We start from the raw sequence: 19,325 nt of genomic DNA, 5'->3' as shown, positions 1-19,325 counted from the left end.
TTAATACATAACAGACACAATCTAACCTAACTTTAGACTACTTAAGGGCCTCATAGCCTAGCGGTCTTATTAAGTGGCAGCTAGGTGAGGGGTACCGGGTTCGATTCACGGTTCGAGGGCAAATTTTAATTTAATTTAAATTTGTTCTCGGCCTTTGGGAGGGTTGTACGGTACCGGGCGAGTGCCTAAACCGTACATGGAGGACACGGTCGAGTTTCTAAGACAAGCACGAATTATAAAAATCTTATACTTGACGCTGGCTAATGCACAAACCGTGCCAGAGCCATATAAAAAAAAACTTTAGATTAATAAGTAATTTAAAACTAAAATTTACAAAAAATATTTAACATAAGTGTCCAATAACACTATTTACAATTTACAAATTAATATTTCTCTAATCACACTTTTTCACTCTTACTTCCAAAATAATCTTACATTAGAGATTTTATTTAATTAAAAAAAGGCCGGCAACGCACTCGCGAACCCTCTGGCATTGAGAGTGTCCATGGGCGGCGGTATCACTTAACATCAGGTGAGCCTCCTGCCCGTTTGCCCCCCGTTCTATAAAAAAAAAAAATAGTTTTTCTCACCTCTTATCTGCACAGTCGAAGCCAACCCGGGTATATCCTTGATAAACTCCGGTACCATTTTCCTCAACACGCTGACGGGCACCGTGGCGATATTCCCATAGTCGATGTAGGCCACCTTCGCTTCGGTCCCACCAGCGCCATTTTCCTGTTCCAGCATTACCGCACGGAACCATTCTTCATCTGAAAATAAAGTCACCAACAATATTATCAGAACTATGGCAGATGGCAGACTGACATAAAAAGAGTATTAACCCACACAACCCCACACACCATCACTTTCACACCAACACACAACACATCCAACTTAGGTATAAGGGAGCGTTCAAGTATTACGTAACTAATTTTTGGGAGGAAAAACAATGTTACGATGCCGGGTGGGGATTTAATTACGCGTTATTGTTAATATTATTTTCAACTTTTCAGTACTTTACACCACATAATGGCAACTTTTAGGTATAAAAAGTCACTGGGTGGTCACGAAACGTTTTACTATTCGGTACAGAAAAACGTTAGGGCGCGTTACATGGGGGGGGGGGGGGGTTAAAATAATCTACAAAATTGCGTGACGTAATACTTGAACTCTCTTAGTTAAATGTATTTAATAATATTTGTTGTTATAAATGAAATGTCTGATAAATAAAAATGATCAAACAAACGGATGCAATTTGAGTCTTGCATTTACATATCTTATTTTATTACGCTTATCGTGGTTGTCCTGAAGACATCGCTTACAAGCGATAAGGCTGCTGTTGCTCCTCTATTTTACTAGCTTTTTAAATCAATAAAGAAATAATATAAACTTTACCTACTTATTTTTGTTCGAAACAAATATGTTTAATAAAATAAATTAAATGCTCCATTCTCTACAAGCAATACATTCTTCATCCCTCTTTAAATCACCCTTATCGCCATGTTACAAAAATTACACCATTTTCATGAGACAAATAATAACGAAGAATAAATAAAATATATAATCAACTAGCTGACCGGGCAAACGTCGTTTTGCCATGTATATCATTTATAATAAAAAAATAGGGGTTGATCGTAGAGGGGTGAAAGTTGTATGTATTTTTTAATACTGTATCTTAAAAATTATGTCTAAAAAATAAAAAAAAATATGTAGGTGTGGACTACCCTTAACATTTAGGGGGATGAAAAATAGATGTTGGCCGATTCTCATAGATACCGGATAAGCACAAAAAATTTCATCAAAATCGGTCAAGCCGTTTCGGAGGAGTATGGCAACGAAAACTGTGACACGAGAATTTTATATATTAAGATTCACTCTACAGTTTTCTCCTGCTTCTCTAAGATACTAAGCCAAAATACTCACGTGGAGGCAACTGCGCGATGCAGACTTCGTTGGTAAGAGGTAAATATGGATCCCGGCCCAAATCACTGTTGCAATATGCTGCCATCTGGAAACAGATTTATAATATGCTATTTTAAAGACAAGATTTTAAAAACAGTTTAAAATTATTTATAAGTAACTATACAACCCAAACCATATTGTTACTTTTAATTCTGTTAAGAATATACAAAATTCAATATAAATTAAATATTCTATTGACATTTCTATACGTAAGCAAGCCAGATAATGGCTAAATGTCAAGTTTTTGCGTGTTCATTATTAATATACAATTCGATCGATTCACCGACAAAAAACTAAAGAAAAAACCGACAAAAAAGAACTCCAAGAAAATATTTTTTGTCACTTACAAAAATTAATATTTAAAATTATAGATCTTTTGATAATTTAATAATCATTTACAAGTTATTTTAATCAATTTGTATAATTACTCTAAAAAATACTTTGTTTCATTATCATCTATTTAGTAATTAAATCACCTAGGTAATATCCAATAAATCTGTTATTATAATTTAAGAATAAAACATTTCTTTCATAAAATAGTACAAATCAAAATTGAGATTTGTTTACACTGATGTCAACGGTAAATTAAGCTTATTGATAAATATTTAAACACTATTTAACAAATGTAGGGCGTTTATCGGAAAGTAATTTAAAAATATTTCTCAAATTTACGTCCTTTACTTTTAGACGAATTTATACAGTAGAGTGTACTGTATAAATTCGTCTCAAAGGTAGGTTTCTCTACTGTAGAAAAACCTACTAAAACCTTCTAGTAAAATGTTTAAGAACCAATGTAGTGCTTATTGACGTGATAACGTCTTTAAAATCGTTTTAGTCGGGTGACATGTTCAGAAACTTGTGTCACACCAAAACCTCACGAGCGCGATCGCAGGTATAACGAGAGAGAGACGGACCGATCTCCCGTCTCTCTCACTCTAGCGGCATACAGACGAATGGAGATTTGTATGAATGTATGTATGAAGAAAAATGTATATCATAGTCGAATAAGTAAACTTGTCATTTTACACCCGAAATTTGTCATCAAAAGTGTGAATAAAACGATAGATGTAATTTAAAATTTGAAAAAAAATTTATCTTCATTAATTCCTTACTTCCCAAAAACTTATATCACCAATAAGACGTTATCACGTAAACATCTCGATCGTAAACCTACTTTACAAACAACCAATAATTTTTACTGACCAAATCGGGTAAATTGTCCAAAATATAGGATGCTCGTGGCGTGTCAGACGGATATCCGCTAAGGAGGCCGTCGAAGAGTGTGCCGATGTCGAGTACTATGAATTCGCAACCAGACGACGGAACACTCACGAAGTCCATCTCGTAGTACAGTATTGGTGCTAGTTCTGGAAACAATTGGAATTTTTTAATGGGTCAAATTATATCGAATTTTGTCATACGGAAATCTACCGGTAACTATCCTTTTTTGACATACATAATCATAGGTAGTGCTAATGCGGGTTACACACCTTCAGTTTTAACTGTGCGATTTAACTGTACAGTTAAATCGTTAGGTGTGTAGAACAAACAGTGGAACGGTACAGTTTTAACTGAATCTAATCAAAATATGAATAAATAAATCTGTACAGTTAAAACTGAGACTGTGTAGTCGAAACTGCGTAGTTTTGTCAGTTTTGTCACAGCGAGCGTGAAGTGAACACGTATCGACCTTGCTATCTGCCTTTGCGAAAACTTATCGACCATGGCTCAACGCGAATGGCTGGAAGAGTTTATACTACTATACCAATCCGAGCCTTCGTTATGGAAAATCAAGAGCAAGGATTATCATAATAGAGTAATAAAAGATTCAGCTTATGAAAAGCTTATTTTAAAACTACGCGAAATAGATTCTAAAAGTAATAAAGAGGCTGTTATAAAGAAAATTAATAACCTACGCTGTACGTATAACACGCCCTACGATCGCTAAAGCGTCGTCTATGGAGGCCATGATGATAAAAACTGAAAGATCGTATATTTTTACTTGATCGTGTGTAGGCTAGGCTGTATGGACCTACGTTTTAACTGTACAGTTAAATTGCACACTTAAAACTAAAGGTGTGCTACCCTTTTAGTCTCAACTTTCTGAGATTTAAAAATGTATGTATTAGGAACAAAAGACTAAGAGGTCGTTTGCCTATAAGAAAATTGACATTGCCTTTGCTTTCAGTAAAACCAAATTCCAAATCGGGTTTAAACTTTATCCAAAGAAATAACAAAAAGAAAACAACATTTCGAAATGTATTTAAAATTCATTATAGTTTGGAAGAATTAATACACACACATAATAAAGGATTCCCTGCGTCGTGGGTAGTCCATTTAAAAAGGTGCTTGACGTAATAAATTCTACATAACATTTACAATTTTATAATTAAACTACTGTTGTCTTTGATTAACATAACCTTTACACATTTAAAGAAAAACGCTTTTACATAGGGCAAACTAAACGCAATATGTCCAGCAGACTCAAAGAACACATTGCAGACATAAGACATAGACGACACACAAAATCGGCAGTCTGTGAACACATACTAGATAGGCCTAATCACTACATACGCTTTGACCAACCGAAAGTACTTGCGAAAGAGAAAAGATTCTTCCCAAGATTGGTACGCGAAGCCATTGAAATCAAAAAACACCCCAATTTCAATAGAGAAGATGGCCTAAAATTGTCAAACACCTGGGATCCAATAATATCCAAATTAAAATCTCAAAAAGAAAAACAATCCGCGAAAATAGAGGACACCGTGAGCCATTTTTGCCAAAACCCTCCATCTTTTAGTCGATGCCAACTCCGGGGAAATAAATTCAGATAATGCAACTTTCTCTGCAGCTGTGATACTTTTTGACATTCAACATCTTTTGTCTTCAGTCACCGTGACCACGCACGCTGTTAAGCACGCGAAACGTCGGATAAATTAAAATTATTTCAAATAGTTGTAAATTTATAATAATAAACATAACTTTAATCCGGTAAAAGCGTTTTTCTTTAAACTACTGTTGCACAAAAAAATACTTTATATAATCTCATTCAATTATGAAATGAAATACAGACTTTTATTGGCATATTTTAAATACATACTTCTTTAAGAACATTAAAAAATTAAATTAAAGCATTATTCTCCTAACAAAACAATGCTTTAAAATATTTTTTTAATTATTAAAGTACAATGTGTCCAACCAAGGAGGTTTCAATTCAATTTAAGTACACATAATCTGTGGTGACCGTGATGCGCGCGCAACGCGCTGGTTCCGAGCCAATAGACCAATAGCAGACTTTTTCCATTTTGGCGCTATTTCATACATACGAATTTGAGTAATATTTTCTTGGATAATACTTTAGTAGCAAAAATACCAAGCAACACCGACGATACCGATGAAAATTTAACACGACGAATAGTCTTTTGCCAGAAAAATCAAGAAAAGCGTACGACAAATGTTACCAAGACTTTATGACTTGGAAATATATATTATAGCCATGAGATTAAATAAAGTAGTGTATGCAACTACATATAATTAGGTATTAAAACACTCGTGTAATCTTATTTTGAACTAACTACACTCATGTTTTAATACCCTCTATTATATGACAGTTGCATAAACTTATTATTTGAACTTATTTATTTATTTTCTCACAAAAACTTAAACTTAGTACATAAGCAAGTGACAGTTATATTCTTACTTCTGTTAATGGAAAAAGCTAGTCTGTGTGAGACTGATGCCTGCTAAAGGTAAGAGTATCTGTGTTACAGGTAATAAGGCCTCCACCACTACGGATCGACAGAAGATCTTATACAATACATTACAATATATAAGAAAACCACATGGGGTATGTGTGTTTGTGTAAATTATGTGTTCGTGTGTGGGTGTGTGTCTGTGTATGTTTTATATTTATTACTTAAGTGTAAATCTAATAAAGCTAAAACTATTATACTAAAAATTTATTCCCTATTATTGACAAAGATTAGAATCAACTTTAAACTCAACTATTTAATTATTGTCAGCATTTTTTTTTCTAAACTACTATTACGTTTCAGCATTAAAGACAGACTTTAAAATAATTTTGAAATGCGTGTTTCACCATTTTATACTCATCTCATTCATATAAAAAATCACTTACGAGTTGGTTTAGTGAAAAAGGAATATATTAAATAAACCATACCAACGACATCGGTCCCCTTCTGTTCCATCACCTTCCAGCCCGGTTTACACATCTCTACGACTTGTCGATTGAAGTTCTCTTTATTCTTCTCCAAGGTCAAGCTGACTTCACTGCCACTTGGAGCAGTTTGGGCATCTGCTAATGTCTGTAATATTATACGAAAACTGATTTATTTGACGCATAATATATCAACATTTTAAACCTAGGGAGCGTTCAAGTATTACGTAACGCAATTTGGGGGGATTATTTTGAAACGTTACAGTGCGTTACATGGGCGGGAGGGGGGTTATTTAAACAACGCGTTACGTAACATTGCTGTTGTCAGTGTTGTTAAAGATTGAGGAAATACCGTAATGTCCTCGAAAGTGGGAGATTTGCATCATCAGCTGTTCATGGCATATAAAGGCTGTCATATTAATTTGCCAGCACAATTGTGCTAAAAATATTTAATCAATTACAATAATTTCTAATTTTTTAAATAGGTAAATAATTCTAAACACATAAAACATAACGCTTTTCTTTTACTGGCCATCTTGACAGTTTCAAAATGTGTTTACGACTATACACGATAGGTGACGATTGTGCGTTTAGAAACTAAAGAAACTTAGAACCAAAATTTCCTACAGGCAATGTAATCTAAGAATATTAGCACACGTGTTCATGCAATTAACAATAACAAAGGCGAGAAGGCTTTTTATGACCTCAGGTTTCTTTCTTAGAAATTTCAGCACCTCAATAGGTTATTTATAAAAACAATTACACTTAAGTATGTTGTTGATATCTAAATATGAAAAATTATTTTTTCGTTATAGAGAATGGATGTTGCGTGTATTAATGTATAGGTTTTATGTTAAACCAAACAAATGTAACTATTTCACGTTATATGTTATATCTAATATAAAAAAATCTCGTGTCGCGGTGTTTGTGCTTAAACTCCTCCGAAACGGCTCGACCGATTCTCATGAAATTTTGTGTGCATATTGGGTATGTCTGAGAATCAGACATCTATTTTTCATCCCCCTAAATATTAAGGGTAGTCCACCCCTAAATATATATTTTTTATTTTTAGATATTTTTTCTGTTTTTATGATATTAAAAAAAATATATATATATTTTTATGATACAGCATTAAAAAATACATACAACCCCTAACTTTCACCTCTCTACGATCAACCCCTATTTTTGTATTATAAATGATATACATGGCAAAACGACGTTTGCCCGGTCAGCTAGTACGTTATAAAAAGTTTACACTGTAAATGATTAATAAAATAAATTATGAAATGCTTGACTATATTTTAAACTTAAAATAGAAATATCTTAAATTAATTATCAGAGTTACAACTGCAAATTACTTACCAAAATCAATTCTAATTCTTGATCCCGTACTTTGTTGATATATTCCTTGGCAGGTTCAGTGATATCCGGGTATTCTGTGCTCACCGTAACACAGGATACAACTGTGGGCTGATTCTCAAGGCTCAGCTTGTCTGGACACGGGTAGAGTGTTTCTAGTGTTTGTGGTTCCACATATCCTAAAAATCATGTTATTTGAATGTTAAAATTCATAAAAATGTTTGTATATTTCTTTATTAAAGTTTAGCAATCATATATAGTACTTAATCTACGGTATATGTTACAAACTCTTGTCTAAAATGTATGACAATTTATGTAAGGGAGTGTTCAAGTATTACGTAACAAATTTATTCCTTTTGTAAGGTTTTTTGTTATATTACATAGTAGGAAACTATTCAAAGGAAACGGTAGAAGAACACCAGTCATGGGGACCACCATGCTTTTTTGGTTGCTATGCCATTAAATTGTAGCTTATGTGAAACGTATGGTACTTTCAACACAGCGCCATCTGTTACAATTGTCACTATCAAATAATAAACAAATATTTTGCAATAAAATAATATTGCGGGTATAAATTGAGATGTAATATCAAAATATATACAAGACAAAAAAAGATACAATAAGAATACCAGAATTTTTGTTAAGCAGAAAAAAAAATTACCAGCGGAACAGCAGATTACGAAATCTGTTAGATTACTGTCAGCATTTTCAGAGGCAATTTATCTTCTTAAATGTCAAAACTTACCAAATTCGATATATTCAAGCAGGTACTTCGTCCTTAAAGCGTTAATTCGTTGAACGAGCGCTCGGGAGAAGATTCCGTCTTTATATTTCGCGATCACCACTTGGCCTCTAGCTGGGGGCTCCTTTAGGGGTGCACCTGAAAGAAATAATAGTATTATTTTGTGACAAGTCAATAATCTCCAAAAATTGCGTGACGTAATACTTGAACGCTCCTTAAACAAACTTAAGATTAAATTTGAAATATTTATAAAAGATTCAGTTAAGGAGTACTTTCGTCTCTTTCTATCAAATGTATTTTCGCTGTGATAAAGAGAGATGAATAGTTAATTTTTGAAGTTATACTTCTTTAGGCGCGTTATGAAAAATTGATGAGAGTGAAATTTTACGATGCGCACGCACGTGACACAAAATTAACAGAATGAAGTTGCCCACGGAAGATGCTACGGCATTGGACATAATTTAAAAACAACATTCGAATAATAATAGAATTTATGTTACACTTAATGTAAGAGAATAATAATAAATATTTATTTATTTAATTTTTCAAATGTAAACTGAACTTTATTGACTATAATGACTCCTTTTCCAGTCTTTGATTATTGAATTGTAATTAATTATTTGCATGCAATCAAAAACTATTTTTAATAATGCCAAAGAAGTATAACTTCTTACGCGCGTACATAAGTACACCCTTTATTTTACTTACCTTTCTGTGCACAAAGTATCGCGTCCTGTACCACACCATTGAACTGCCGGGCCGTGTTGCTATCGGCTGAGCGAACGTATACGGCATCAAGCTTCGAAGCTTCTACGAGAATCACTTTAGAGTTGTTCTTTATCGACGGTCTTGGTACTTGTGGGATGGCTGTAAAATGTATATAATAACTAGCAGACCGGCCAAGCGTTGCTGTGGCTAAGGTTTTTGTTATATTACATAATAGCAAACTATTCAAGGGAAACGGTAGGAGAACACCAGTCATGGGGACCACCATGCTTTTTTGGTGCCATTAAATTGTAGCTTATGTGAAACGTTGGTACTTTCAATACAGCGCCATCTGTTAGAATTGTGACTATCAAATAATAAACAAATATTTTGCAATAAAATAATATTGCGGGTATAAATTGAGATGTAAGCTATGCTATCTTTTAAGTTAGATCAAACTGCACAAGGTGTGAAAATTTGATTGATATTGGTTCGGTAGTTTAGGAGTCCATAGCGGACGAACAACGTAACACGTAATTTATATATATTAAGATAAATATTTTGATATATTATAGGTGTTAATTTTAGGGATGTATACCGATTCCAATTTTTTTTAAGTAATAGGAGGCAAACGGGCAAACTTATTAATGACATGTAATAAGTGATACCTGTATATCATATTGCATAATAAACATATGTTATTTTCTTTTACAGGCAAACGAGCAAGCAGGGGAGCAGGCATTTACTTTGCATAAAATTATTCCTTAATAGAAATTGGTTAATGTGGTTATTTATTTAAAAACTAATTCTAAGAGGCAAACATAGTTCTTTTTAATAACTAAGATAGTTCTAACTGTACGGTTCCTGGGTCATCGGGGTACTTTAAATAATAGAGAATTTTAGTTTTACTCTATATTAACCACGTACAACCATAGAATATAAGCGAAATAATGGAATGTAATTGCTATGTAACGAATTAATGCAATGTAACAGTCGAAGAAAGTGCCTACGTCTGGTTATTCTGGTACGCTTATAAAGCTAAGAAAGCTTGAGTGAGCAAAATGGCATTGGCTCATACTCTAACAATGACAACAAAAAACGAGAAATATAAAATTATTGAAATATTTAGTGCATAAGGGGATTAGCTTAGCAATTTCAGGGGAAACTTTATTAGCTAATTTACACATGTTTTAGTGGAACATGGTGTAATGGTTGCAACTCCTTACAAACGTTGTTTAAAAAAAAACATGGCGATTAAAAAGAGTAGCGGACAGTTTATTGTCAGTTCTTCTCTTCCATTCTACGCCCTTGATTTGAGAACTGGCACTAAATGTAAAGCTAGAAGCACAAACATCTTTTTTGAAGTTCATAAGTGTACATTGTGTTACCTATATGATTAAATGATTGTTGAGTTTTGATTAGAAATAGCAGAGTTACGAGTTTTCTAAGACAATTGTTTTACAGGGAATCGAACTCACCATTATACCGTTTAAGCTTAAGAAAAATAACTTACGATTGCCAGATGGTATAGGGAGTTCGATAGCCGGCGACCATCTGCTTATAGTAGCAAGTCCGAGTTTTTCATTCGTCGATGTGTTTTGTAGATCCACACGAACAGACTCACACGACAACTTCGTAACCACCGTGGCTAATAGTGAATCACCGATCTGAAATTTCATGTTACTTTATTTATTAAGTACACGTAAACTACCATTTAAATAAACATATAAATAGAAAATATATTTTGAGTTTTTTATCAAAAATAAGTCCGAAAAAATCCACGGTATTTTAATAATGATATGCGAAACTTCAACCTAATAAAAAATAACTAATGATAAGTTTTGAAGTCATACTTGTTTTGGCGCGTAAGGGAAAAATGATGAGTAAATAATTACGCTGCGCGCGCACAGCGTCACAAAAACCGACACCCTGAAGTTAGCGTAGTCAACATTTTAAAATAAAAAATGTCCATTTCTTTAATTATGTTAAAAAAAATTGTGGCGCTGATCTGTTTCATGATCATTTGTCAATCTAATAGGCAAGTAGGTGATCAGCCTCCTGTGCCTGACACACGCCGTCGACTTTTTGTGTCTATGGCAAGCCGGTGTCCTCATGATGATTTTCCTTCACCGTTCGAGCGAAAAAAAAAGCGCCTAGAAACATACCGAGACATCAGCATCCAACACACAGCAGAATTCTGGAATATCTTGATAGTTGCTGGGAATCTTCTTGCAAATACCAGCTGCAAATGACGCTATCTCACAAGCATCGATGAGCGCGGCAGACGTAGAGTTTAAACACCGAGCTCTGAACCAACTGTCGCCGCCTTCTCGGTTGTTGAATGAGAACAAGTCGCCTGGTCTTGGTCTGAAACATTTATTTATTTACACTTCGTTGCAAGAAAAAGAAACACAATACATAAAAATTATAAGGGATGCAACGGGCGGCCTTATCGCTAATAAGCGATCTCTTCCAGGCAACCCTAGTTAAAGAGAAAAACTAAAAAAAAAGATACATGATGCGTGCGAGAAATGCAGAACCAAATGAAAATAAAAAAAATATATATATATATATATATATGGGCGGATGCCCTTCATTATTAGAATCAGCCATGTCTTAATAATTTTAATGTTGGTCACCAAACTCAAAATCTATTTACTATTCATTAGGAAATCTCTTAAACAAGCACTTTCAATTAGTTTTGTAACAAAAAGACACCAGATTATTTAGAACAAAAGCGATTCGTCGCAGACGTGGTGCGCTCGCCGTTGACGTTCGAAAAACTTCCAACGATTCAACATGGCCGCGCTGACCATCGATACGACGCTCCGCCAGACTTGACAACTGTCAAATCTCGTTCCAATATTTGCAGTATTTCTTAACATGGCGCTAGGAATGCGCCGTCATATATATAGAACCTTAATCTAAAGTAATACAAAAAAAAAAATTAATAACAGACTGAAAACTTAAAAGCTAATCTTACAAATTCATGAACAGCGAATAGTGATGTAAAAGGAAACATAAGAATTATACAAGTCACGATTGATGAGGATAGGATAAGGTTAAGAAATGATTATACAGAAGAGTTTTAAAAGATGACAGAGAGGTAGCCAATCGTACGGAGTCGGGCAGCGTATTCCACAACTTAATGGCGGAGATCGTAAATGAATTGCCTAAGGATGAAGTGTGAGATGGAATTTCCAATAAACATCTATTAGAAGAGCGTAACATATAGTTAGAAGGACCTAAGAATTTAAATTATTTAATTTAAATTAAATTTTATTGTAATTAACATTATTTAAATTACTAATAATGGTGATTATTTGGGCAGGGTGGGATACAATAAGTTAGAGGTAATAGTATAAGATCCCGATATACAACGACCTTCACCGAGATGCTTATTTAATGAAACGTATTTTATATTTAATTTAATATGTCAATAAATATAATCCATATGGGTTGCCTAGCAAATTTCAGTCCAGAGTATGTTTAATTAATATTTAAAAAAAAAAAATATTTCTAATTCCGCAATATCGCGGGAGACTCCAAAAAATAGGTAGATAGAAGAAATAGAAGCGAATTGAGAATGCCAGAGATATTCGGAAAAAGCTAAAGGAGGTGTAGAGGACAATCCATGGTACAGAAGGAAGATAGGATATTAAGTCGTAAATTTAACTTTTGTAAAAATTAGAAATTAAACCGGCTTTTATTATTATTTATATCTCATTTCTTAAATGTCTCATTAGTGTTTCATAGTCTTTGTTTTAAAATGTATGATATTTGAAAGCAAAAATAAAATAAACGATTATAATGAGAGACATTAAAGTTCAAGACAGAAATTAATATTTCATACTAGAAATATTCAAACAATTAACCCAAGCAACAATCAATAATCCATGACTAATGCAGATACCGGCAAACTTTAGCATCAAACAAGGGAGTGGGGGAAAGTTTGCGCAGTGCGGGACACAAACGTCAACTGATTTACCGATCGACACGTCACTCTCCCGCCGCCCCCTCCCAGTGATACCTAAAAATCGCTACTGCGCAGGCAATGACATTTGTTCAAGATGTTTGCCGGTATCTGTACCATACGTTTAATTGTACAACTTACGTATACGTATCGGGTTCAGCGTTACACGACGTACAGTAGTCATTGCAAAGTAAATTGTACTTGTCTTCACAACTAGTGTTAAGGGCGATGCAGATGAAGCCCTTCTGCCTCGAAAGGCAGTCCTTGGCATCAGCTTCCGCCGACAGAACGAACGTGTCTCCCACTTCGAATGTGGCTACAATGTACCTATAAAATATGGCGTATTAATAAAATAAATATAATTTTATGTACCATAATGTCACCATCATTTATTTATTTAGGTAACATAGACTCGTCTGTAAAGAAATACATATTAATGCTTCTAATTTTACATTTAGTGCCAGTTCTCAAATCAAGGGCGTAGAACGGAAGAGACGGCAATAAACTCTCCGCCACTCTTTTTAATCGCCAAGTTTTTTGTTTTACATAACGTTTGTAAGGAGCTGCAACTATTACACCATGTTCCACATGAAATCTTAAGTAATAAATAATAATAAAATAAATTAAAAACAAAGATTTGTCCTCTATCAGCAAGAAGCATGGTGAAATAGGAGCACGCGCTTACATTCTCGTTTCTCAAGTATTAGTATAAGTTTAAAAAAAATTAAGTTAGAACTTAAAAAGCTTGTGTTATGGGTACTAGGCAACGGATATACATACATATTATAGATAGATAGATATATAAATACATATTTAAACACCCAAGACCCAAGCACAACACCAAATGCTCATCACATCGATGTTCGTCCCATCCGGGGATCGAACCCGGGACCCATGGTTTCGCAGTCAGGGGTACTAACCACTAGACCAATAAAGCTTTAATAATAAAAATAATAGTATCTAATTTGTCTATAGTTTAAATTGTATACTATTGGACTATCAAACATGAATCGTTTACTCAATCAACTTACATCTTTGGCAATATCTCAATTTTTGGAATAACAACAGGCGCCGTTTGTGTCTTCTCCTTATGAACCTGTTCCTTTGGCGGTTGAATGGAGTTTTGAGCGTTAGGCTTTGCTTTTGGACCTGTAAATTATTAGTATTAATTACTACTAACCAAATACGTCTTAGGGCGTGACCAAATGAGAGCGCTATGCTCTCAGTTTGTCCAAGTGCCGCTCGGTTTATTGTGTGCAGGTGCGTTCGCATTAGGGATGATCGATATTAGAAAAACAACGATATTGACATCAATATCAGAAAAAGAACCTTTTAATCTATTTCTTTGTTAATAAAAAGGAGTGACGAAGTGTGAGAGAGAAAGAGCGAGCGAGACTACAAAGAACGACCGAACGAACGAAGTGATTTGTGAATGCGTTCATCGAAGAGATTAAATTTTTTCGTAACTTGCATTGGTCGTGCCGAGGCCGTGAGCTAACATTGATGTACCTTTCTGTTAACATCGATGTTACGATATTTTTCGTAGAGCAACATCGATGTTCATTGAGCATCCCTAACTAGCATTGAGCATTCGTTGTGGTCTCCTACGAATGCATGTTGCGGCCGGGCACCTGTTTGGTCACGCCCTTAAGTTAAGTCTCCTTTCTATTTGTCATTCTTAAATAGCAAAGCGATGCCATGACGGCTTAGCGCCGGTCAAAAAAAGTATTCAATTTCACTATTCTGGGTTAAAAAACCCGATCACTTGAGATTCATAGACAAATAACTCTGCCCCATGTAAGCCAGGGATTCATAATCCCAGAAAGTTTAATTATAGACATGAATCAACTAGCGTGAGCGGAGCGTGTAGTGTAAGGTATCGGTCATTCACCTGAGGTCATTGACCACACCACACAGGGCACATCAACTTCCGTAGCACGTTCACACAAAATATTTGTGTAATGTACATCTAGCATCGAAGTACAGGCAAAAAGATACTTCTAACAATATGTACAAATTACAGTAAAGCGGGCCATAGACGGACCCGCATGTTGCAGTCAAGACCGACTGCAATATGCGGTTTGCTCAGGAACTGCTCGAGCGGTCCGTGTATTGCGGTTATGAATTTAGTATGGAAACTGCAGATCGCCGTGCGGCGACCGCATATTGCAGTCGGTCTTGACTGCAACATGCGGTCCGTCTATGGCCCGCTTTAGAACAATCGCAAACTAAAACATTAAAGTCGAATATTACAGCATGCAAGCAATGCTTTTTCTTATTTTCCACTATCATGGTCTCAAAATACACAGTTTTGAAAATTCGTAGTATATATGTCTCGCAGTTGTTGCAGTTTGAATAGTTTCGTTTCGAGTTTGATAGTGGCAGAAAGTGGAACTAAATTTAAATCTACAGTCAACAGGCTAGGCAATGAAACGTCATAGATCCATGTCATTTGCCCAGCTGTTTGATCAACTGGCTGAATATCTTTTAGGTCGTTAGTTAAACGGCGCTGTTTAGTTAAGAGGCTAGGCTGTTCATTGAATGGCTTATTAAGCTTGTTGGCTGCGACATAATATATAAAGAAACATATTTTTTTTAAATGTTTTTATATACATCCAAATAGTGCTTAAAAACGTAAAGTAGCAAATAATTGTGCTTCGTAGTGGTATTGAAGTGAAAATGAAAAATATAGCCGTTTTATATAATATAAAAAAGGTGCTGATAAACAAAATAGCTGCTATTTAATGACATCTACAGGGTGGATTGTACCTGTGGGTCTAACAGACCCTCTGTAGAAGACAGTAGGCATTCGAGATTGTATTGCCGAATGTACTAGCGGTAGGTTGTAGTAGTGTAGCAGAGGATAAATGTTGTTCACTTCCATTACTGAAACGCGTGAACATAAGGTAAGTAATTACTAATAGTGATAATGATAAATTATCATAATTGATTCTCATACGTCAGTCACGTGACACAAAACGGTCACAGATTAGATCGAATCGACGATGCCGTAGCCTGCATCTGCTAGAGTCTGGCTAATGAAAGAAGATAATGAAAAAGCGCGGCAAATTAAAATTAGTATGGTATCCCTAAAAATTTGATATATTTTGTGGATTAAACTTACTTGATACTTGATTTTATTTTATTATTTTTTACATTGATAGTAACTGTATTTCTACGAAATTAAATACTGGAAAACTAAAATTATATTTATTATAAATTACAACTTTATTCGGAATAATCAAATCCTGCGAAAGAAACGAAATATTCTATCAAATAAAACAAAGTTTAGGCTATTATACCTGTTAACTATTCGGAAAAAATATATAATAGTAATAAAAATGAGTAATTCATGTATCAAGACAATAAATCATACTAACCCAAGAAAATCAATGACATCCGAAAGTTTTCAAAAATTCAATTATCTTCTTTCATTAGCCAGACTCTAGTTAATCTTAATACTGTCTTGGGGTTTAATTTCGTCGAAGACTGTTTTTGATAGAAATATAATATATGTGTAATTTAATTATAAACATGTAAAAATCTTGACGTTTATTTTAAAAAAATGTCATAGAGACTGGTGCGACGGCACAGAAAAGCGTTTAGAAGGGTTCTTGAAATTATGCTTTTTAAATCCAACACCATCTATTCTTTTTGAAGTTATAATTCTTTTGGTGCGTTAGGGAAAAATGATGAGCTGCGCGCGCACACCGTCAACAACAAAAAAGCGACACCCTGAAGTTAGCTATAGTCAACATTTTATTTTGTGATGTTTAAATAAATTTTATTTAACTAGATAATGCATTATAATAAAACTTTCAATGTATACCTTTTTTGTATTGTTAGTTAGATTTCTACAAACGTAGAATAAAATTTTGAAAAGATTTTTATCATCGAATAGCCTAATAAGGTATTTTAACTACAGAAGACAAATATAGGTACTATTATATTATCGTAAGTATGATTTCGTCTTTCAGTATATCTCCTCTGTTAAAATTGTATTATGTTTTGCGCAGTCTACTGTAAATACCCTTAGACAATGTCTTTTTATCTTATTCAACGATAAATGATTAAATTTAAATTTTACTATAAAATATTACCTTGAACTTTTTGAGACAAATCGCCATTTTGAACAGCTTCCCCTTTCGTACCTATAATGTTTATTAATTAATTTTAATAGTTAGAAAAATAGGAATGCTTATAGATCATATTTCGTAAATACTCAATTCTCTAGTTTCTTCATATAGAATCCACTTTCCGAACCTTGGTTAAATATTAATTACATCCTTTCATCAAGAATAAATGGCAGTAAATCTGCTTACGTAACGAATCAAATACAGAAATGACTTCAATTTATTAAGAATTAATTGCGACGTAGTTTGCAGAAATGTGTCCCCGTCATAAACAAACACACAAGAATAATATTTTGAATCGAAAACTTGAGCAGAGCTCGGTGGTCATATTTGGAACTAAATTGAGAGACAGATTGTTATGAACAAAATTGAACAGTTCACCGTCACACGTATAACCGTGGGCAAATGGGCATGAGACTCACCTGATGTTAAGTGATACCGCTGCCCAATGACACTCTCAAAGGGCTCGCGAGTGTAGCGAGTACGCTTTTTTACACGCTTTATATTAGCTTCACCTGTATGTATGTATATATGTATGTATGTAAATGACTCCTTCGGACTCGATTTTGACCCACTTTTAACGGACAGATTTAATTCAAACTTTGCGCACCTGTCAAAGATCGATGACAATGCAATAATCCGAAAAAAACTAAAACTAAAAAACTAAAAAATAAATAATAGTTTGAAAAAACTAAAAAACACGCTTTTAAAGCACATTCAACTAAAAAGTGAAAACTAATTCCTAATTTAGGCTGAAAATGGTATGGTTTTTTTAAACTATTATTTATTCTTGAAGGACTCTAAGTCGAATTGGTTCGGAAATACTTCAGCTGTATGCCTATGTATGCTTCTCAAACCAAAGACAAATTGTCTTTACGAGAATCACTAAGTACCAAGTTTCGTGTGAATCGACCCTATCTTTGTGAACCCTTAGCAAAACTTAGGTCTTGGGTGTTTAAATATGTATTTATATATCTATCTATCTATAATATGTATGTATATCTGTTGCCTAGTACCCATAACATAAGCTTCACGAGCATGGGACTCGGTCAATTGGTGTGAATTGTCTTTAAAAAAAAAATCGTTGCAAGACTTACCATGCGCATCATTTCCAATAGATTTCTGCGAATTATTAATTCCTTTTCCTGGCCGGAAATTCGGTCTTCTATCTGCCGCTGGGGCTCTTACTACATTCAATTTCTCTGTATCATTTATCTCTGGTGGTGCGGGTTTGTCGGTTTGTGTCTCTATATTGTCTGAGTCTAAGCATTTTGGACGGCGTAAAGGACCTGAGGTTGGTACGGAAGTGCGTGTACTGATTTGAGGTTTCTGGAAATAATTACATACAATATTTACCAGGAAATGTTATGATCGAGTCAATTGACCCTTGATTTTTAATGTGGCTTTGGTTAATCATAGAGATTTCTTTTTTTAGTTTTTGTAATCATAATTTGTTTTGTTATTATTTAATTGTATCATAGTTTAAAATCATTACTAACGAATAAAACCACGAATATTGTTACGACCAATCAGAACAGCGCAAATGTCAGCGCAGACGCCATCTTGATTTTTGACAGTGCGTACAGGGAACGCAGATTAGTTCTGATTGAGTATTAAGTGGAGCATTGGGGTGTTGAGAGGTTGGGTCTAATACACTTAAACTAAAGTGTTAGAAGGAATCAATCTTAATTAAATACTGTACGATAATGAGATGTCAATATCGATATAGTGACGATATTTCTCCGACATATATGTATAACATGTGCAAATGATTAAACTAGTGATGCATCCGATACTGATACCGATACCGGCGATACTTTGGGTATGCCGATATATCGGTATCGGCGATATTTTAATGGCCGATACGATACTTTACTAAGTAATGTAAACGCGCATCTTGTTTGATCTTTTGAATTCGAAACGAGGCACAGACTATCTATGCCCCTATCACCCGCTTTGTCCCCGCGTATTCCATTTTGCCTTTGTATCTGTTTATATTTTATAATAAAAATTAAAAACTTTTAACCAAACTTGAACCTTAATTTAATTTGAATATAATAAGCGTTAATACCGGTATCGGTATCGTATCAGCAAAAAGGCGTATCGATGCATCCCTAGATCAAACCTTATAAGTAGCATTATATGATTTTATGTAAATGGACAATAATATAACGATTATTAAGTCAACATAACTTTATTCATATACTTATGGTCTAAGATCCCGCTATACAACGACCTTCACCGAGATGCTTATTTAATTAAACTTATTTTAAA

General features: G+C 34.2%; 1 protein-coding gene across 2 annotated transcripts in view; it reads right to left on the bottom strand.

Annotated features, from left to right (window-relative positions):
• LOC125061397 overlaps positions 1 to 19,325 on the bottom strand; it is a 39,415-nt gene that overhangs the window by 1,763 nt on the left and 18,327 nt on the right. Inside the window, exons 13-26 of one of the 2 annotated variants that reach the window (XM_047666836.1) lie at positions 18,149 to 18,380; positions 17,019 to 17,069; positions 15,688 to 15,804; positions 13,950 to 14,067; positions 13,060 to 13,245; positions 11,111 to 11,312; positions 10,459 to 10,612; positions 8,949 to 9,107; positions 8,244 to 8,378; positions 7,502 to 7,677; positions 6,143 to 6,287; positions 3,166 to 3,329; positions 1,924 to 2,008; positions 591 to 770 (exon numbers count right to left, since the gene is read on the bottom strand). In XM_047666836.1, coding sequence (XP_047522792.1) covers positions 591 to 770; positions 1,924 to 2,008; positions 3,166 to 3,329; positions 6,143 to 6,287; positions 7,502 to 7,677; positions 8,244 to 8,378; positions 8,949 to 9,107; positions 10,459 to 10,612; positions 11,111 to 11,312; positions 13,060 to 13,245; positions 13,950 to 14,067; positions 15,688 to 15,804; positions 17,019 to 17,069; positions 18,149 to 18,380 — 2,104 coding nt within the window. The remainder of the gene's footprint in view (positions 1 to 590; positions 771 to 1,923; positions 2,009 to 3,165; positions 3,330 to 6,142; positions 6,288 to 7,501; positions 7,678 to 8,243; positions 8,379 to 8,948; positions 9,108 to 10,458; positions 10,613 to 11,110; positions 11,313 to 13,059; positions 13,246 to 13,949; positions 14,068 to 15,687; positions 15,805 to 17,018; positions 17,070 to 18,148; positions 18,381 to 19,325) is intronic. The other variant, XM_047666837.1, reaches the window with a different exon arrangement.

The sequence above is a fragment of the Pieris napi genome, chromosome 23 (genome assembly GCF_905475465.1).
Source record: "Pieris napi chromosome 23, ilPieNapi1.2, whole genome shotgun sequence".
Taxonomy (NCBI): Eukaryota; Metazoa; Arthropoda; class Insecta; order Lepidoptera; family Pieridae; genus Pieris; species Pieris napi.
The sequence above is the reverse complement of the archived record's forward strand: the minus strand, read 5'-3'. Positions and strand labels throughout refer to the sequence as shown.